General features: G+C 49.1%; 1 protein-coding gene, 1 long non-coding RNA gene and 1 pseudogene across 2 annotated transcripts in view; 2 read left to right on the top strand and 1 right to left on the bottom strand.

The window, feature by feature from the left end:
- Prpsap1 (phosphoribosyl pyrophosphate synthetase associated protein 1) overlaps nucleotides 1-399 on the bottom strand; it is a 29735-nt gene extending 29336 nt beyond the window's left edge. The window contains exon 1 of the mRNA XM_078041624.1: nucleotides 59-399. Coding sequence (XP_077897750.1) covers nucleotides 59-228 — 170 coding nt within the window. The 5' untranslated portion in view covers nucleotides 229-399. The remainder of the gene's footprint in view (nucleotides 1-58) is intronic.
- Nucleotides 400-7066: 6667 nt separating this feature from the next.
- On the top strand, nucleotides 7067-8327 carry LOC101974861 (growth arrest-specific protein 7 pseudogene; annotated as a pseudogene).
- A 7078-nt stretch (nucleotides 8328-15405) lies between these two features.
- On the top strand, nucleotides 15406-16337 carry LOC144375966 (uncharacterized). The gene is made up of 2 exons (XR_013435918.1): nucleotides 15406-15490; nucleotides 15790-16337. It is a non-coding gene; the product is annotated as an uncharacterized LOC144375966 (long non-coding RNA).
- Nucleotides 16338-16719: the final 382 nt, after the last annotated feature.

Below are 16719 nucleotides of genomic sequence, written 5' to 3'. Positions count from 1 at the left end.
GGGCCGGGCTGTCCCGCCGGGCGCCGAGGGGCAGGCAGCCGGCCCGCCGCGCGCTTACTCGGTGATGCGCTTGGCCAGCTCGGTGCAGGCGGCCGTGGAGTTGGCCGAGAAGACGCGGTAGCCGGTGCGGGCGGCGTTCATGGCCGGCGCAGCGGCCGGGCGGGCTCCCGGGGCGCGGAAGGCCGAGCACGCGGACAGTGGGGGCAGCAGCAGCAGCTTCTTGGGCATCGTCCGGCCCGAGGCGCGGTGGCAGCCGCCCACGCGGGGCAGAACCCGGAGCGGTTGTGACGGCCGCGGCGGCGAGTCGGCCTAGGGCTGCGGGACGCGCCGCGGAGCGCGCGGGAGGGGCGAAATCCCGCCCTCGGGCCGTGCTCCTTGGCCGCTCCCGTCGAGCCCAGCGCGCCGCCCCTCCCAGCCGGAGGCCCGGCCACGCCCCCTGAAGAGCTCGCCCCGGCAGCCCGCGGGGCGCCGGCTAGAGCGCCCGCACCGCCGCCATATCTGGTGAGGGCAGGGCGGCGGCGACGCTTTGGAGCCTGTTCTGCCGACCGACGCATCACTGCTCTCTCCGCCGCTTGCTTTTGCCGCTCTCGGAGGAGCTCTAGCTCCCCTACCCTGCTGAGTAGTGCCTTCAGGTTAATAATGTCCCCAGCTGTTTCAACTTTTCTGCCAGAATCAAAAATGTCTGCCCCCATGGAAGTAAATGACCTAGCTCCGCGTTGGCAAGGCGCGTGCGCACAACTGAGATTTATTTGAAAAGTGGAGGGCGGAGTAAACGCCAATTTGGGGACTGGAATTCTAAAACGCCGCAAAGCTGGCCTGCTCCTGAGCCTGGCGTTTGAGGTTTCCGAGTACTCTGGCCTTGTATGTGCGTGTAAGGCAAGGTTCCCTGGACGTGTCAAAGGCTCCTGAGGGTCTTGGCTCTCACACTTGTCCCAATCACCGCAGCCCCCTTGTTCCCCTTCCCTGTGCTCCGGTCCCTCAAAGACCCTCTGCATCCTTATGCACCATCACCTCAACCACCCTAAACCCCCCAGCCCGCAGGCCTGCTCTGCGTGTAGTGGCTTGTATTTTCATTTACCTTTGTGCAAGTCTGTCTACGCACTAAGCGCAAGAGCAAGATAGGTATTGCTTACTGCTTCGCGTTTCTCCCGCAGGCTGTGGGTGCTTATTCAGTACCGTCCAAAAGGAAAGGAAAGTAGAACCACTAGTTATGGCTGCCCCACCACCTGGAGGGGATGGGGTGTCTTGCTCTTGCTCATTGACACTGCCATCTCTGAGAAGGTCAGCCTATTGTGACAGAGGACCTAAGGGAACAACAGATGATGACTCAGCCTGTCTTGACACTTGAAAATTTCGGGATTTGGAAATGGAAGGGCCGGGGATCTGCTGCAACCTGGCCCCTATTTTGGCTGGGTCTCCAAAATTACTGGCCCACTCACCCCCTTGATGGAAACAAAGCATGGGGTGGTCAACTTAGGCCAAATTAGTAACCATTGCAAACATGGACATGGACGCAGACAGAAAGCTTGTTGCCTTTTAAAACCCGTGTGCGCGCGCGCGCACACACACACACACACACACACACACACACACACACACGCTGCTGGGGATTGAACTCAGGGCCTTGTGCACGTGAGGCAAGCACTCTACCAACTGGGCTACATTCCCATCCCTCATCTGAATGTTAATACACACTGAGCACCTACTGTTTGCCAGGGCCATATTGGGTGCTCAGCTTTTTCAGTGAGAAAAAAGACAAAAATCCCTACCTTTGAGAAGCTTTATAGCAGGGAAAAGATTAAAAAATAATAATGATAATAAAAATAAAAAACTATCCTAATAAGCAAGTAAAATTATAAAGGATATTAGAGGCACATCTATTTCCTATTGCTGCAGTAAATAGTAACCACAAGGAAAATTCATGATCTTATAGTTCTGAAGGTCAGAAGTCCAAAAATCAAGGCTGGGCTCCTTCTGAAGGGGTGGGGTAGGGGACGGCACACCCTGGCCTTTTCCACTTTGTAGAAGCCACTCGAATTCCTCAGCTCATGGTCTCCACCCTCCATCTCCAAAACCTGTAGTGTAATAGAAGTTTGAATGTTCCCAACCCAATAAAGCTAATAAATAATAATAATAATAATAAAGCTCCAAGGCGTGTTTCTGGAGAGTCCATATCTTGCTACCTTGAGTGTGGCCTTGAAACACTTGGCCACATGTTCTCTTCACCAGTCTCATGGCGGAAGGGGCATGCAGAGAAACTGAGGGGGCTGCAGATGCAAGGAGGTGGCAGAGTCCAGAAACCAGATGTCAAGGATGTCAAGAAACCAGACCAGGAGATCAGGGGGATGCACTGGAATGTGCCTGACACTTGGGAAAAGTGTGAATCAATCACTACTGGGACCACACACTGGCCACTGACAGAAGTGACCCCTGCTCGTGTGACTTCATTGAGACTCGTTACCTGAATGTGGAGATGAAGTTCATCAAGACCTGGGCGACCATGTAGCCAACTTGCAGAAGACAAGGGCCTGGAATCAGGCATGACAGAATATCTCTTTGACAGTAACAAGAAGAGCTAAGCCTTAGACCACCAAGTGACTGCCCTGGCCACCAAGGCAGTGCATGCTTGTCAGGGTTACCTTTTCCATCAGTTGTACCAAAACTTCCACTAAAGTCCTTTAATTTGTAACATTCCTTTAAATAAAGAAATTTAGTAGCCCGGAAAATGTCCAATATGATATATACACCAGTTGCCCTAATTTACACATTGTATTCTTCAAATGTTACATCGTACCCTGCTGAGGGCCATTGCCAAGTAGGAATGACGCATCGAAATTTGCTTGCCAGCGTACCCCATGTTAAATGGAAATTTGCTGTGACATTGCATGTGTCTTTGAGAAAGGTGACCCTGCTCAAGGACCAGGGTGGATCCAGGTTTAAGGTGTATCCTGCAGGTTTTAGGAAGTATCTCGGTTTAAGACAATCTGGGTTTAGGGAAGTTCCAGGTTTAAGGTTATTGCTGCTGGGAACAGGGCGTTCCTGCTGCCTGAGTTCCCGTTGAGTTCTCGTGGAATTGAGAAAGTATTTAGGACGTGAATTGTGTGGCAGAACTTGGATTTCCCCAGAACGTGTTTGTAGAGGGCCGGTGTGAGATCAGGAATAAAGAATTGCTGTTTGAATCTACAAAGTGTGAGTGGCTCGTGATCTTGTGCCCAGCCAAGACTGCGGCAGTACCCCATAAGTATGTACTATCACTGTGTCATTTAAAAATAAATACAGCCAGGCACAGTGGCACACACCTGTAATCCCAGTGGCTCAGGAGGCTGAGGCAGGAGGATCATGAGTTCAAAACCAGCCTCAGCAACGACGAGACACCTAGCAACTCAGTGCCCTGTCTCTAAATAAAATACAAAATAGGGCTGGGGATGTGGCTCAGTGGTTAAGTACCTCCAGGTTCAATCCCTGGTACTAAACCAAATAAATATTTGTGTGTGTGTGAACCCACTTCTTTGTCCTCAGAATCATACACCTCATTCTCTGGATGACCGAAGGCTGATCCCTGAAGCCTGAATGTTCCAGGTTCTGCATCTTCTGGCCCACTTTGGCCAATAAGAGATGCTGGAAGGAGATTGGGGTGGGAGGAGAAGGAAACTGGGTCATTTTTTCTTTTAATCTTCCCTGGACAATGTCCTGAGCATGAACTGCACCTCCCCGATGATGCTTTCAGCATCCTCTGCTTGTCTGCTGTTTGGCTTCTCGGCCTCTTCCATTACCTGTACGACCAATTGCCTACATTAAATTCCCTCTGTTCTGTGTTAAATACCCTGAGTGATTTCTCTTTTCCCAGTTGGACCCTGACTGGTAACTTTTCTTTTTCCCCCACTGAACTCTTTTTTTTTTTTTTTAAATAAATCTCATTGTAATAAAATAATTCGCTGGGGCTGGGGATGTGGCTCAAGCGGTAGCGCGCTCGCCTGGCATGCGTTCGGCCTGGGTTCGATCCTCAGCACCACATACAAAGATGTTGTGTCCGCCGAAAACTAAAAAAATAAATATTAAAAAATTCTCTCTCTCTCTCTCTCTCTCTCTCTCTCTCTCTCTCTCTCTCTTAAATAAAATAAAATAATTCACAGGGGTGGGATTGTGGCTCAGTAGTAGAGCGCTCACCTAGCATGCAGGAGGCACTGGGTTCGATCCTAAGCATCACGTAAATGTAAAATAAAGATATTGTGTCCACCTAAAAACCTTAAGAATAAATGGTTTAAAAAAATAAAATAAAAACAATTTGCAGGCCTATGTCTTATTTAGTGAAGGCCAAGGACAGATTGCAGTGGCAGAAAGACTCTATAACATAGGGAGGACTTAAAGAACACCTGTGTTTCTTCTTTTGTCGGTGTAAGTAGGCAGGCTCTGCTCCAGGAAGTCATCCAGGGATCCAGGTGTGGGAGGCTTCACTGTTTAGGGCAGAAGAGGCTGGACCTCGAGGAATTAGCAGGTTTATTGGCTGCAGCCAGGTCCAGAGGAAGGCTTTTGCCTAAATCAATTCATTCCTCTGAATGCTGAGTGCAAAATATTTAGAACTTTATTCTCAGTGTGTAGGGGGAGAGGGAGCTCAGAGGCTCACAATCTGCAAAAGTCCACATAAAAGTAGGTTTTTTCTACTGTTCTGGGCAATCAACTCAGGCCTGGATTTAAAAGTAACCCAAGGACACCCCCTGGAAAAACCAGTGCCTGGGAAAGGGAGAGTTCCCCTTCCTTTTCAGCCAGCTGGTTTCCAAGGAACCTAATTTGCACCACACACTTGCCCTAGGATCTACCTACTTTCTTTTGAAATGTAAACACCTCAATGAAGGCTCCAGTCCAAGGCTAGAGGCCTTGTCCCCCTTACCTACTGAAGTCTGCTTTTGTAAACACCTTCCACCTGAAAACTCTTTTGCAGAAATTTTTGCTGATAGTCTAAGAACAATTATGGAGAGGGTCTCTGGAGAAGCTTAAGGAAGATTTTCTGTGGAGGAGGGGTGCCATCTCACCACTACCCTCAGCACACGCTTCCAAGTGCCCCAGTCATCCCCCTTTCCCACGGTGGCAGAGGAGTAGGGAAGTGCCCAGGAGCCACAAATGACTCCTCTGGGCATCCCACTGCCAAAACTCAGTCCCTGGGTCAGCCTGGCTGCAAAGGAGGCTGGGAACCGCTGTCTCCACCTGGACAAGTCCATGCCCTGGAATAAGGGAGAACATTTGGTCTCCACCACAGTAGTCCTTAAGCTGCACGAGAAGGTGCCTTGGACCGTATTGCGGGGTCTGCCCACTAGCATACCCCCTCCCCCCTGGACATAGAAGTATGAGGACAGGCTTTCAACTATATGGGGATGCCTCAGGCGGGCTGATGATCATGGACTGGAGGCTTGTGTCCTTCCAGGTTGAAGTCCTACCGGGGATGTGGCAGTATTAGGAGGTGGGGCTGTAGGGAGGTAATTGGGACTGAGTGAGGGTGGAGCCCCATGAAGGCATTAGAGCCCTTATGAGAAGAGGAAAGGACACCAGAGCTTCCTCTGTCTGCCACGTGAGAATACAGTGAGAAGACGGCTGTCTGCCACCAGAAGAGAGCCCTCCAGAACTGGGCAAAACAAGTTTTTGTTATTTAAGCTAGCCCGTCTGTGGTATTTTGTAGCAGTACAAACAGACAGTCAGATTGAGCCTGGCTACAATGTCACACTTCCTTTTTTTTTTTTTAAAGAGAGAGTGAGGGGGGGGGGAGAGAGAGAGAGGGAGAGAGAGAGAGAGAGAATTTTTAACATTTATTTTTTAGTTCTCGGCGGACACAACATCTTTGTTGGTATGTGGTGCTGAGGATCGAACCCGGGCCGCACGCATGCCAGGCGAGCGCGCTACCGCTTGAGCCACATCCCCAGCCCACAATGTCACACTTCTATGTTCTGTCTGACAGGTGGGCTTCACAGTGGCCTGGTTTGTCTTTCCCCAAGAGAGCCATGTCCTCATCCCCAGAAGCAGCTGATACTCAAACCACTTTGCAATATCTGTGCTGTGTGGCCCCCAGGCAGCACCCTGTTGCATAGCACCGTTGCTGGGTCCCTTGGAGAAGAGAAGATATAACAGCTCATTTCTCAATGCACTGAGCCTGAGGAGCAGCTACTCAATTTAGCTACAGAAGAATTAGAAGTAACCTGAATGCCCAAGAATAACAGGGCAGCTAAATAAATATGATCCCTCCACACAATGCAGTACTTGGCAGTCATCAAAGTTAGCTTTTTAAAGAATCATTGATGACTTATTCATAATATAACATTGACATGATTGTAATGTAATGTTGTATAAACAAAGTGATAAGATAACCTGTTTTAGAAATTATCTGACTCTCTCCCGGAGTTCATCCATTGCCCTCGGTCGGTGAGTTTCTGGAAACCTTCTGGGACACTTCAAATCGACAGAGTAGAAACTATCCTGCCTCAGAACCACACGGCTAGATGGGAAGACGCACAAACCAAATGAAAAAACAAGGGAATAAAGTGCTCCAAACAAACCAAGTTACTCCCATAAGAGAATCCATCGAAGAAATGTCAGAGAAGGAGTTCTGGATGTATTTAGTAAAAATGTTCTACGACTTAAAGAATTATATAAGAGAGCAGGCACAGGAGTTTTGCAGTAAAATAACAGAATCTCTTCAGGAGATGAAAGATCACTTCTGTAAAGATATATTAGAGGTCCTGAGAAGAAACAAAGAAGAAATCATTGAAGGGAAGGAATCACTAAACCAACTTAAAAGTTCAATGGAAAGTATCACCCACAGACAAGACCATTTGGAAGATAGAACCTCAGGCAATGAAGACAAAATATTTAATCTTGGGCTGGGGATGTGGCTCAAGCGGTAGCGCGCTCGCCTGGTATGCGTGCGACCCGGGTTTGATCCTCAGCACCACATACCAACAAAGATGTTGTGTCCGCCGAGAACTGAAAAATAAATATTTAAAAAAAAAAATAAATAAAAAAATAAAAAAAAAATAAAAAAATATTTAATCTTGAAAATAAAGTTGACCCCACAGAGAAGATGATAAATTGCATGACATTCCCTCACTCAGACACCATGCCTGAACAGCAACTGCTAAAGCCAACCGAATGGAGCTACTGTGACTACTTCTGGGCTGATAAGAAGGATCCCCAAGGCAATGGCACGGTGGCTGGGTTTGAACTGCTGCTCCAAAAGCAACTGAAGGGCAAACAAATGCAGAAAGAAATGTCTGAATTCGTCCGAGAGAGGATAAAGATTGAAGAAGAATATGCAAAGAACTTGGCTAAGCTCTCTCAGAACTCCTTGGCTGCACAGGAGGAAGGCTCCTTGGGAGAAGCCTGGGCCCAGGTGAAGAAGAATCTGGCAGATGAAGCAGAGGCTCATCTCAAGTTCTCCGCCAAGCTTCACGCGAGGTAGAGAAGCCTCTAATGAACTTTTGTGAGAACTTCAAGAAAGACATGAAAAAGTGTGACCACCATATCGCTGACCTCCGCAAGCGGCTGGCCAGCCGATACGCGTCGGTGGAGAAGGCCCGGAAAGCCCTCACAGAGCGGCAGAGAGACCTGGAGGTGAAGACCCAGCAGCTGGAGATCAAGCTGAGCAACAAGACAGAGGAGGACATCAAGAAGGCACGGAGAAAGTCCACACAGGCTGGTGATGACCTCATGTGCTGTGTGGACCTCTACAACCAGGCCCAGTCCAAGTGGTTTGAAGAGAAGGTGACCACCACTTTGGAGCTGGAGCAGCTGGAGGTGGAGAGGGTGGAGATGATCAGGCAACATCTGTGTCAGTACACACAGCTGTGGCCTGAGACAGACATGTTCAACCAAAGCACAGTCGAGCCTGTGGACCAACTGCTTCGAAAAGTGGACCCGGCCAAAGACAGAGAGCTGTGGGTCAGAGAGCACAAAACGGCAACATTCGCCCCGTGGACATGGAGATCTAGACACGCCTGTGCGGCCCCGGGGGTCCTGCCCAGGAGAGGGGCTGGGGGTCCCATGGAGAGGGGGTGGTGGCTCCCGCTCGGTGAAGCTGCCCTCCCACCCACTCTCCTGTCCACTGAGGAGAGAGGAGAGAGCTGGCAATTCCAGAAGGGTGATCTGGATGGCCCAGCTGGGGAATCCCAAATATTCCCAGGCCAAGAAGACAGACCTGCAACCCCGCCCTTGTCTCCAAGACTGAAGCCCCCCCAAACCCTGTGCCATGCTTGTTGCTCTGAGAACAAACTGAGGCTGGAACTTTGTGGTCCCTGCTGAGTTCCATAGGGGTGGCCGTCACATACTTGTGCCCTTGGATGCCCCAAAGCCCATCCTTCACCTGGTCCCTTTATCTCCCGGGGCTTTGGAAGATCAGGGAAGGGCTGTCTCTGCCTCCAGGCCAATGTCAGGATCAGAGTCATGGATAGCAGGCGCCTTCAGCTCAGTATGCACCTAGAATCCTTTACAGCCCTCTCTCTATTTTTCTCATTGCGTTCTGGGAGCCCAAATCTGGCTTTTCTTGGCCACTTTTCATTCCCGTGGGTCTTGGGAAGGCCTGTTTTCTGTCTTCCCTGACCAACCCTGCCCAGAGAGGTCAGGATGGAACTACCTCATTCGGCAAATTAGCCCCAAGTCGGAGCATTGAATCAGGTTCCTATCAGACCAGGCATCATCTCTGAAGTCTCTGGAAAATCCCGATCCCTCCATTCCTCAGCTGCTTTCTCAAGGCAGTCCCCACCCCCACCCTGCCACCCCTGCCCAAAGTTTTCCGCCAGGGAGACCTCCTTCAGCTGTGTGCATGTCCAAAAGCTTTGAGAGATGGAGATGAGCCAGAAACCATATGGGGTCTGTCTCCCATGGTGTCCTGTCCAACACTGGGCTACCGTGACCCCCGCTTTCCCACGCTGCCCACCAAGGGCTTAATAGGGCTAGGTCAGTCCCACATGGGAGACAGGTTAGGGCAAGTCTTTGTCAGACTCCATCTGCTTATGCAAGATAGGGTTTGGAGTGCTGTATGAGCATTGCAGACTCTCTCTCCTGGCTATCCAGGTGTGTCCTGCCACCTGGACCTCCAGCTCCTCCGAACTTTCCAGAGCCCTGCACCGAGCTTTCCCTCTGTCCATCTTCCCTGGAGGAGCCTGAGCCAAGTGTGACTCGGGAAGCTTTTCAGCACGACCCCTGGGTTCAGCCCGCCACTTTCTTTCTCGACTACAGCAAACACCATCTTAGCCTAGAGAACCAGCCTGAGGGGGCTGGGAGAAGATATTGACCCAGTGAGCAAGGAACAGCTTCTAGCCAGAACCCCCTGCCCTGAGAGCCCGCCTTTCTTCCTCTTTCCCATGGACGGCTTTGGGCTTGGCCCTTCCGTCTCCCGTGGAGGCAGAATCCTACGAGCCCAATTCACGGATCTTTCCCTCCGTTTTACATGGCTAGTAATGGATGTTAATCTTGAATCCTTCAGCATCTCTTCCATTGAATTAGAATGGCTTTCTCATAGTCTATTTTAGAAAGATGTTCAATATACTAAAGCAAACCAGAAAAAAAAAAAAGAAAGAAAGAAATTATCTGAGTTGCATTTTCCTGCATGTCTCAAGAGAAAGAGAACACACACAGGGGCATGTCCCAGGGACTTGATATGACAATAAAAGTCTAAATTCCCGGAGACAAACAACTGGAGTGTCCCTGGGTACCCCAGCTCTGGAGAGAGGGGAGTCTTCCCAGGTTGTGGGGATGGTGCAGATTGGCAGGTGGGGCACGTAGTCAGTGCCTGAGGACCCTCAGAGGAATCAGGAGAAGTGGAAGACCAGAGGCTCTTCCTGAAGCTCAGGGTTTGGTGGCAGGCTGGGTAGGGGTGGTGGGGGTGGTGGAGCTCTTTTATTTATCAATCCTAGCACATGGGGACCTGGAGTCTAATGTAATTTTTTTTTTCCAGGATGAACCTGGGGTCTTGTGCATGCTAGGTAAACATTCTGCCAGACCTTTAAAAATTTGTTATTTTAGGTATGTTCTCGCTAAGTTCCTCAAGCTAGCCTTGAACTTGCCATCCTCCTGTCGTAGCCTCCTGAGTACCTGGGATTACAGGTATAGCCACTGCACCTGGCCAAATTTAATCTTGTTAAATACAATTTATGGGAGGCTATTGTTTGGACAGAGCTTCTGCACTAGCCTCCAACAGACAAGACCAAAACAGAATGTGTTATTTGTGTTATATAAGGAAACTGAGGGCTGGGGTTGTGGCTCAGCAGTAGAGCACTCGCCTAGCACATGTGAGGTCCTGGGTTCGACCCTCAGCACTACATAAAGATAAAGAAATAAAATAAAGGTATTGTGTACAACTAAAAAAATAAATGTTTTTTTTTTTAAAGGAAACTTAACTTTAAAATAGGCCAGTATGAAGAAAGAGAGAGCTAATGTGTAGGGAAGGGGGGCGGTTTGTACAAGGGATTGAACCCAGGGACTCCTAACCACTAAGCCACATCCCCAATCCTTTTTATTTTATTTTATTTTTTTTAAATTTGAGACAGGGTCTTGCTAAGTTGCTTAAGGCCTTGCTAAATTGCTGAGGCTGGATTTGAACTTGCGGTCCTCCTGCCTCAGCCTCCCAAGTTGCTGGGATTGCAGGTGTGTACCACAGTGCCCTGCAAGACAGAGATTTTTCCCAGCAACCAATCAGAAGGAACGTGGTCAACCTAAGCAAGATAAGGAAGTCCCTTCTGCTTTAACACCCTAAAGAAAGTGATTTGAAATGATCACTCTGGCTTTTTTTTTTTTTTTTTTTTTTGTTCCTTATTTCTGCTTTTTGCAGCCCTTTCTTTACCTATGAAACCCACCTCTTCTGCTTAACTCAACGGAAAACACTCTTCTCTTTCATAGATGGGATGCTGCCACATTCATGAATCACTAATAAAACTCAATTAGATCAGGAACTAAACTTGCAGAAATTTAGTCCTTTGACAATCTGATTTAGACTAACAGAATAATGAATCATGTCATGAATTTTGAAGTATCCTGGAGGAAAACTGATGTCTATACAAAGGATTTTTTTTTTTTTTTAATGCTGCTGGGAATGGAATGAAGGGCCTCAAGCAGCTGGACAAGCCCTGTACCACTGAGCCACATTCCCAGGCCACAAAATATTTTCAAAGTCATCCCCCAGTGCCTACCCTCCCATTTCGTCACCACTTCCACCCCCAGTGTTATGAATCAAGTTGCTTAAAACACAGCACACCCATTCATTGACATATCATCTGTGGCTGCTTTCAGCCTATATCAGCCGAGTTGAGTAATTGCAATAGAGGCTGTCTGGCCCACAAAGCCTAAAATATTTACTGAATCTTTGCAGAAAAGTTTTGTTGATCTCTGCTATATACAATGATCTCAATTATGTAAAAATAAAACGTCTGTGTGCGCGTGCACATGTGTGCATGTGTCATGCAGACAGTGGTCATCTCCATGGTGGCACTGGAACCCATTTTTTCTATTTCTGTTTTTACACTTTTTCTGAAGTTATATGGGTTACCCATTCTTTATGAAGTTTATTAAGGAATGGAGCATAGCCTGGCGTGTCTGCAGTCCCACTGACATGGAAGGCCGAGGAAGGAGGATTGTGAGTTCAGGGCCAGCCTGGGCAACTTAGGGAGAGCCTGTCTTAAAATAAAATGACAAAAAGGGCCGGGGACAGCATTGCCTAGCATGCACAGGGTCCTGGGGTCCATCCCCAGTATGTCAAAAATACAAAAGAGAGAGGGAGAGGTGGGGGAGGGGGGGGTGGGAGGGGGGGAAAGAGAGAGGGAGTGGGGGAGGGGGAGAGGGGAGGGAGACTGGAACCCAGCATCTGTTTTCCCTAGTAAAGACTTAGTGGTCCCAAAACCACAGATTCCCAGTGCCAGAGGGCTCTGAGGTGCTGGAATGGACGGGACCTAGAGCTCTTTTGAGCTGAGACCAGAGACTACCAGCTGACTCAGCAGGCAGTGATGCTGCAGGCTGATCCCAGTTCTGATTTCTTCTTCCAGCATTTTGTCTTCCACATTTTGAAGGGGGGCGGTTTCAACAAACCCAAAGGCGCAAAGATTTCTAGTGAACAGCACACGCAGCCCTGGAAATCTATTGGCTCGACATGTTCTGGTAGTGTCTTATCCCATCTTGGATTTTTTTTTTGGGGGGGTGGGTACCAGGGATTTAATTCAGGGGCACTCGACCACTGAGCCACATCCCCAGCCCTACTTTGTATTTTATTTCAAGACAGGGTCTCACTGAGTTGATTAGCGCCTCGCTGTTGCTGAGGCTGGCTTTGAACTTGCATTCCTCCTGCCTCAGCCTCCTAAGCCTCTGGGATTACAGATGTGTGCCCCCATGCCTGGCTCCATCCCTGGATTCTTCCTTACCCCTGCATAACCAGCTTCCCCCACCTCTCTCTCTCTGCACCTAACTGACTGAATTGTTCTGTTACGGTTGCTGCACAAAATACCCCAGTCTGGCATCTTAAAACACAGAAACTTATTTTTGCACAGTTCTGGGGGTTGGAAGTCCAGGATCAAGGTATGGGCAGGATTGGTTTCCTCCTCCTCCCCCCTCCCCCTCCCCCTCCCCCGCTCCTGTACCAGGAATTGAACTCAGGGAAACTTGACCACTGAACCACATCCCCAGCCCTATTTTTTGTAGTTTATTTAGAGACAGGGTTTCACTGAGTTGTCTTGCAGTTGCCGAGGCTGGCTTTGAGCTCGAAATTCTCCTGTCTCCGCCTCCCAAACCATGGGATTACAGGTATGCGCCACAGCGCCTGGCTCAGACTGGTTTCTTAAGAGCCTTCTCCCTGTGTCCTCCCATGGTCATCCTGATCTGTGTGTCTGTGTCCTGATCTCTTCTTCCAAAGACACCACTCATACTGGGTTGGGGCCCACCCTCGAGACCCGGTGAAGTGGCACACATCTGTAATCACAGCTACTCAGGAAACGGAGATGGGAGAAACGGGAGTTTGAGGCCAGACTGGGCTACACAGCAAGACCCTGTCTTAAATACACACACCTATCTCCAAACACTCACGTTCTGAGGTCCAAGGAGTTAGGATCTTAACATGTGGATTTAGGGAGGCACACAATTCAGCCCATGACACTGATTATAATGAGGAATTGAAGTTTATTTTGAATTATTTCTCATTTTTATTAAAAGACATGTTAGGCTTCTTGCTGTCAGTTTAAAAATCGAGTTAGTTAGTTGGGGCTGGGGATATAGCTCAGTTGGTAGAACGCTTTGCCTTGCATGCACAAGGGCCTGGGTTCAATCCCCAGCACACACACACACACACACACACACACACACACACACACACACACAAATCGAGTTAGTTGAAGCACTGACAAATCTCATTCTTGGAAACAAAACCCACACTTAACTGGGCTGCTTCCAAGTGCAGTCCCTGCCTGGCTTGGCCATGTGGCTTCCACTGGAGTCCAGTCCCCCTTCCAGGACAGGCAAGGAGGGCCAGGGAGTGAATGGTCAGCTTCCCAGCTGCTCACTAGAGGTGACTCTGCAGCTGCTTCCCACAAGTCCCCAGGGCTCCCCAGAGGGGACAAGCCTCCCACAACCACCTCCTGCTCCCCACACATCCCTCCGCCATCTTGATTTTCCTTTCTTCTCTTGCTGGTGCTTCCTGGTTCATTTTCCAGATTAACCACTTGTGTTATGGAATCCAGGGAGGGCCAGAGGCTCTTCCCACAGAAAAAAACAATGTCTGAGATGAGTGCTGGGGAGAAAGAAGGGCTTTTTTCAGAGACTAAAGAACAGAGAACAGGAGCTATGCTCCCAAATCAGCCTCTTGGCTCCAGGGTGTGGAGGGATATGGACACAGGCTGGGAATAGTGAGGGAGAGAGGCCAACAGGAGAGGAGTGCCCATCTTTTCTGGGAATAGGACCCATCTCTTCCAGGAACTCGGGTGCCATCTTTCTGAGTCGGATGTTTGTGCTCATGGCAGCTGGAAACTGGTCCAGGTCAAGCTAGCCCTGTATTATAATGCTGGACAAAACATTTCTCACATGAGCAACACGTCTACATGCAGTGCTGAGAGCTGGCCCAAAGGTGGAGGCCGAGAGAGGAGACAGGCCCCACAGGAAGGCAGAGAGGCCCAGCCTCCTCATCCCTCCCAGTCTCCCACCGGTCAGCTATAGATCCAGGTGATCTTCAGGTCCCTGAAGAGTGACCTAGGCCACCGGCATCCTGATAACACACAACCGAGCTGTGACCTGCAGCAAAGCCAGTGGGGGACTAATAATATACTGCCCAGCTGTGTGACCTCCAAAACCAGCCACTGATTGATTGATTGATTGCCAGGGATTGAACCCAGGGGCGCTTGACCACTGAGCCTCATCCCCAGACCATTTTCATTTTTTATTTTGAGACAGGGTCTTGCTAAGTTGCTGAGGCTGGTCTCAAACTTGAGATTCTTCTGTCTCAGCCTCCTGAGTCACTGGGACCATAGGTATACACCACCATGCCCGGCTCAAATTAGTGATCTTTAAGTCAACTGCGAGCAAGTGAAACAGAGTTTGTTTAGGTGTCCCGTAACACCGACACAGCATTCTTGCCTCAGTATCTGGGTGATCTCCGGCTGTGTCTAATAGTTTCTGCTATTGTTTTCTTCCTAAGTGTAAACTCCTTGTGGTCTGTGACTGATAATTTTCTGAGTCCAATGGTTGGGTCATGTTGCTCAGATAGTTGGTTAAATATTATTCTGGATGTTTCTGTGATTTTGTGTGTGTGTGTTGCAGAGTGATTTTAACATTTAAATCAGTGAACTTGGAGTAAAGCAGATTACCTTCCATAACATGGATGGGCCTCATCTAATTAGTAGAAGACCCAGATAGAACAAAGACTGACCTCCTTGGAGCAAGAAGGAATTTTGCCTACAGTGGCCTTCAGATTGAGGGTCTGGAACAAGGAGAAAGAGTCTTTAGCTCATGTTGTAAAAAGTGCCTTTAAAAATTTTTTTTTTTTTTTAGTTGTTGATAGACCTTTATTTTATTTATTTATATGCGGTGCCAAGAACCCAGTACCTCACGCAGGCCAGGCAAGTGCGCCACTACTGAGCCCCAGCCTCAGCCCCAAAGTGCCTTTTGTTGTTGTTGTTTTTGAGACTCCACGTGGTCATTTTCAGATTTGCTTAGTTTTGTTTCTTTATAAAGCCAGGCTGATCCTTGAGCCTCCGCGATTTTTGGAGACCTGAAGGAACAAAACCAGCTCTGCCTGCTTCAAGGTGACATTCTCCAAAGGCTGCTGGATTTTAGTTTTCAAGTTAAAAAAAAAAAAAAAAAATCCCCCATTGTTAACCAGACTGCAGGCTCAGCATAAATTATGGAAAGATGATCCCTCCCTTCTAAAAACTCAATGACAAAGAGTGGCAAGGGTTCAGGCCTGGGAACAGACAGGACAAAACAAAGAGGGATGTGTTAGGATGGCTCCTCCGTCCCCAGGGACTGTTGGGAAAGCAAGGTCAGTCTTTGCAACAAAAAAGAACATTTCAGCAATAATTTGTTTTTTGATTTTTATTAATTAATTTATTTTTGGTGCCGGGATGGAACCCAGGGCCCCTCACAGGCTGAGCTCACACTATACTGCACTGAGCTACACTCCTGGCCCTAATAATTCAGGAGTTTTGCACCCACACTACCTTACTCCAACTTGAACTTTGGAAAAATATGAGGACTTTATCTGCTTTCATTCTCTGAACAGATGATCTCTATTTCTAAAAATAATATCAACTTGGATCTCTAAGCTGATTCTCTCTATAGGACACCAGAAACCACGCTGGGGATGAGGGCCAAACACTGGGCAGAGGAGCCAAGCCTGCGGGGAGTGACCCTTCCCAACTTCAGCAAGGACAGTGGTAAGGAGTGGCTGCAGGAAAATCCGGGGTGGACTCCCAAGGTCCAGAGACCTCCACAGGACAGGGGTCTCGCCTTTGCGTGGGGTCCTACTAGCTCCTGACAGAGGCCTCTGGAAGCATTCAGGGTTGTCCCAAATACCCAGACATCCTTGAAGCCATCTAGGCTCATGAAAACCATCTAGAGCCTTTGAATGCCAATGAGAACTGCTTCCTGGACATGTGGCTAGATCTACGGCAGCACTGACAAGATGGGACAAAAGAGAAAGAAAAGAAGGGAGGAAAAAAGGTCGGGACCCTAGGGGCTGAGAAGGTAGGAGATGGGCTAGGCACAGTAGTGCACGCCTATAATCCCAGCGGCTCGGGAGGCTGTGACAGGAGGGTCGTGAGTTCAAAGCCAGCCTCAACTATGGTGAGGTTCTAAGCAACTCAGTGAGACCCTGATTCTAAATAAAATACAAAATAGGGCTGGGGATGTGGCTCAGTGATTGAGTGCCCCTGAGTTCAATCCCCAGTATCCGCCCCCCCCTCCCCCCCCCCCCCCCCCCGCCCGCAAAAAAAAAAGAAGGTAGGAGGGGAACTCAAGGGAGACAGGTTATGCACCATGAAGCAAATAATGCAGGAAGGGACAAAGCTTGGCTCAAGTGTTCCAGGTTTGACGTGTTGTGGGAGACCCAGGTCCTAAAAGCCAAAACCTCCAAACCATGAATGTTCAAGGACAGCCGTGGTCCAGCCATAAGCTGGAGTACTACGTGGTCATGTACTGCCATCCAGGGACACTCTGCGAGGCTGCAGGGCGGTACGTAGGAGTGGTGTCTCCAGAGCTGGGAGCCAGCTC

The sequence above is a fragment of the Ictidomys tridecemlineatus genome, chromosome 3 (genome assembly GCF_052094955.1).
Source record: "Ictidomys tridecemlineatus isolate mIctTri1 chromosome 3, mIctTri1.hap1, whole genome shotgun sequence".
NCBI classification, from domain to species: domain Eukaryota; kingdom Metazoa; phylum Chordata; class Mammalia; order Rodentia; family Sciuridae; genus Ictidomys; species Ictidomys tridecemlineatus.
This window is presented reverse-complemented; position numbering and strand designations above follow the sequence as displayed.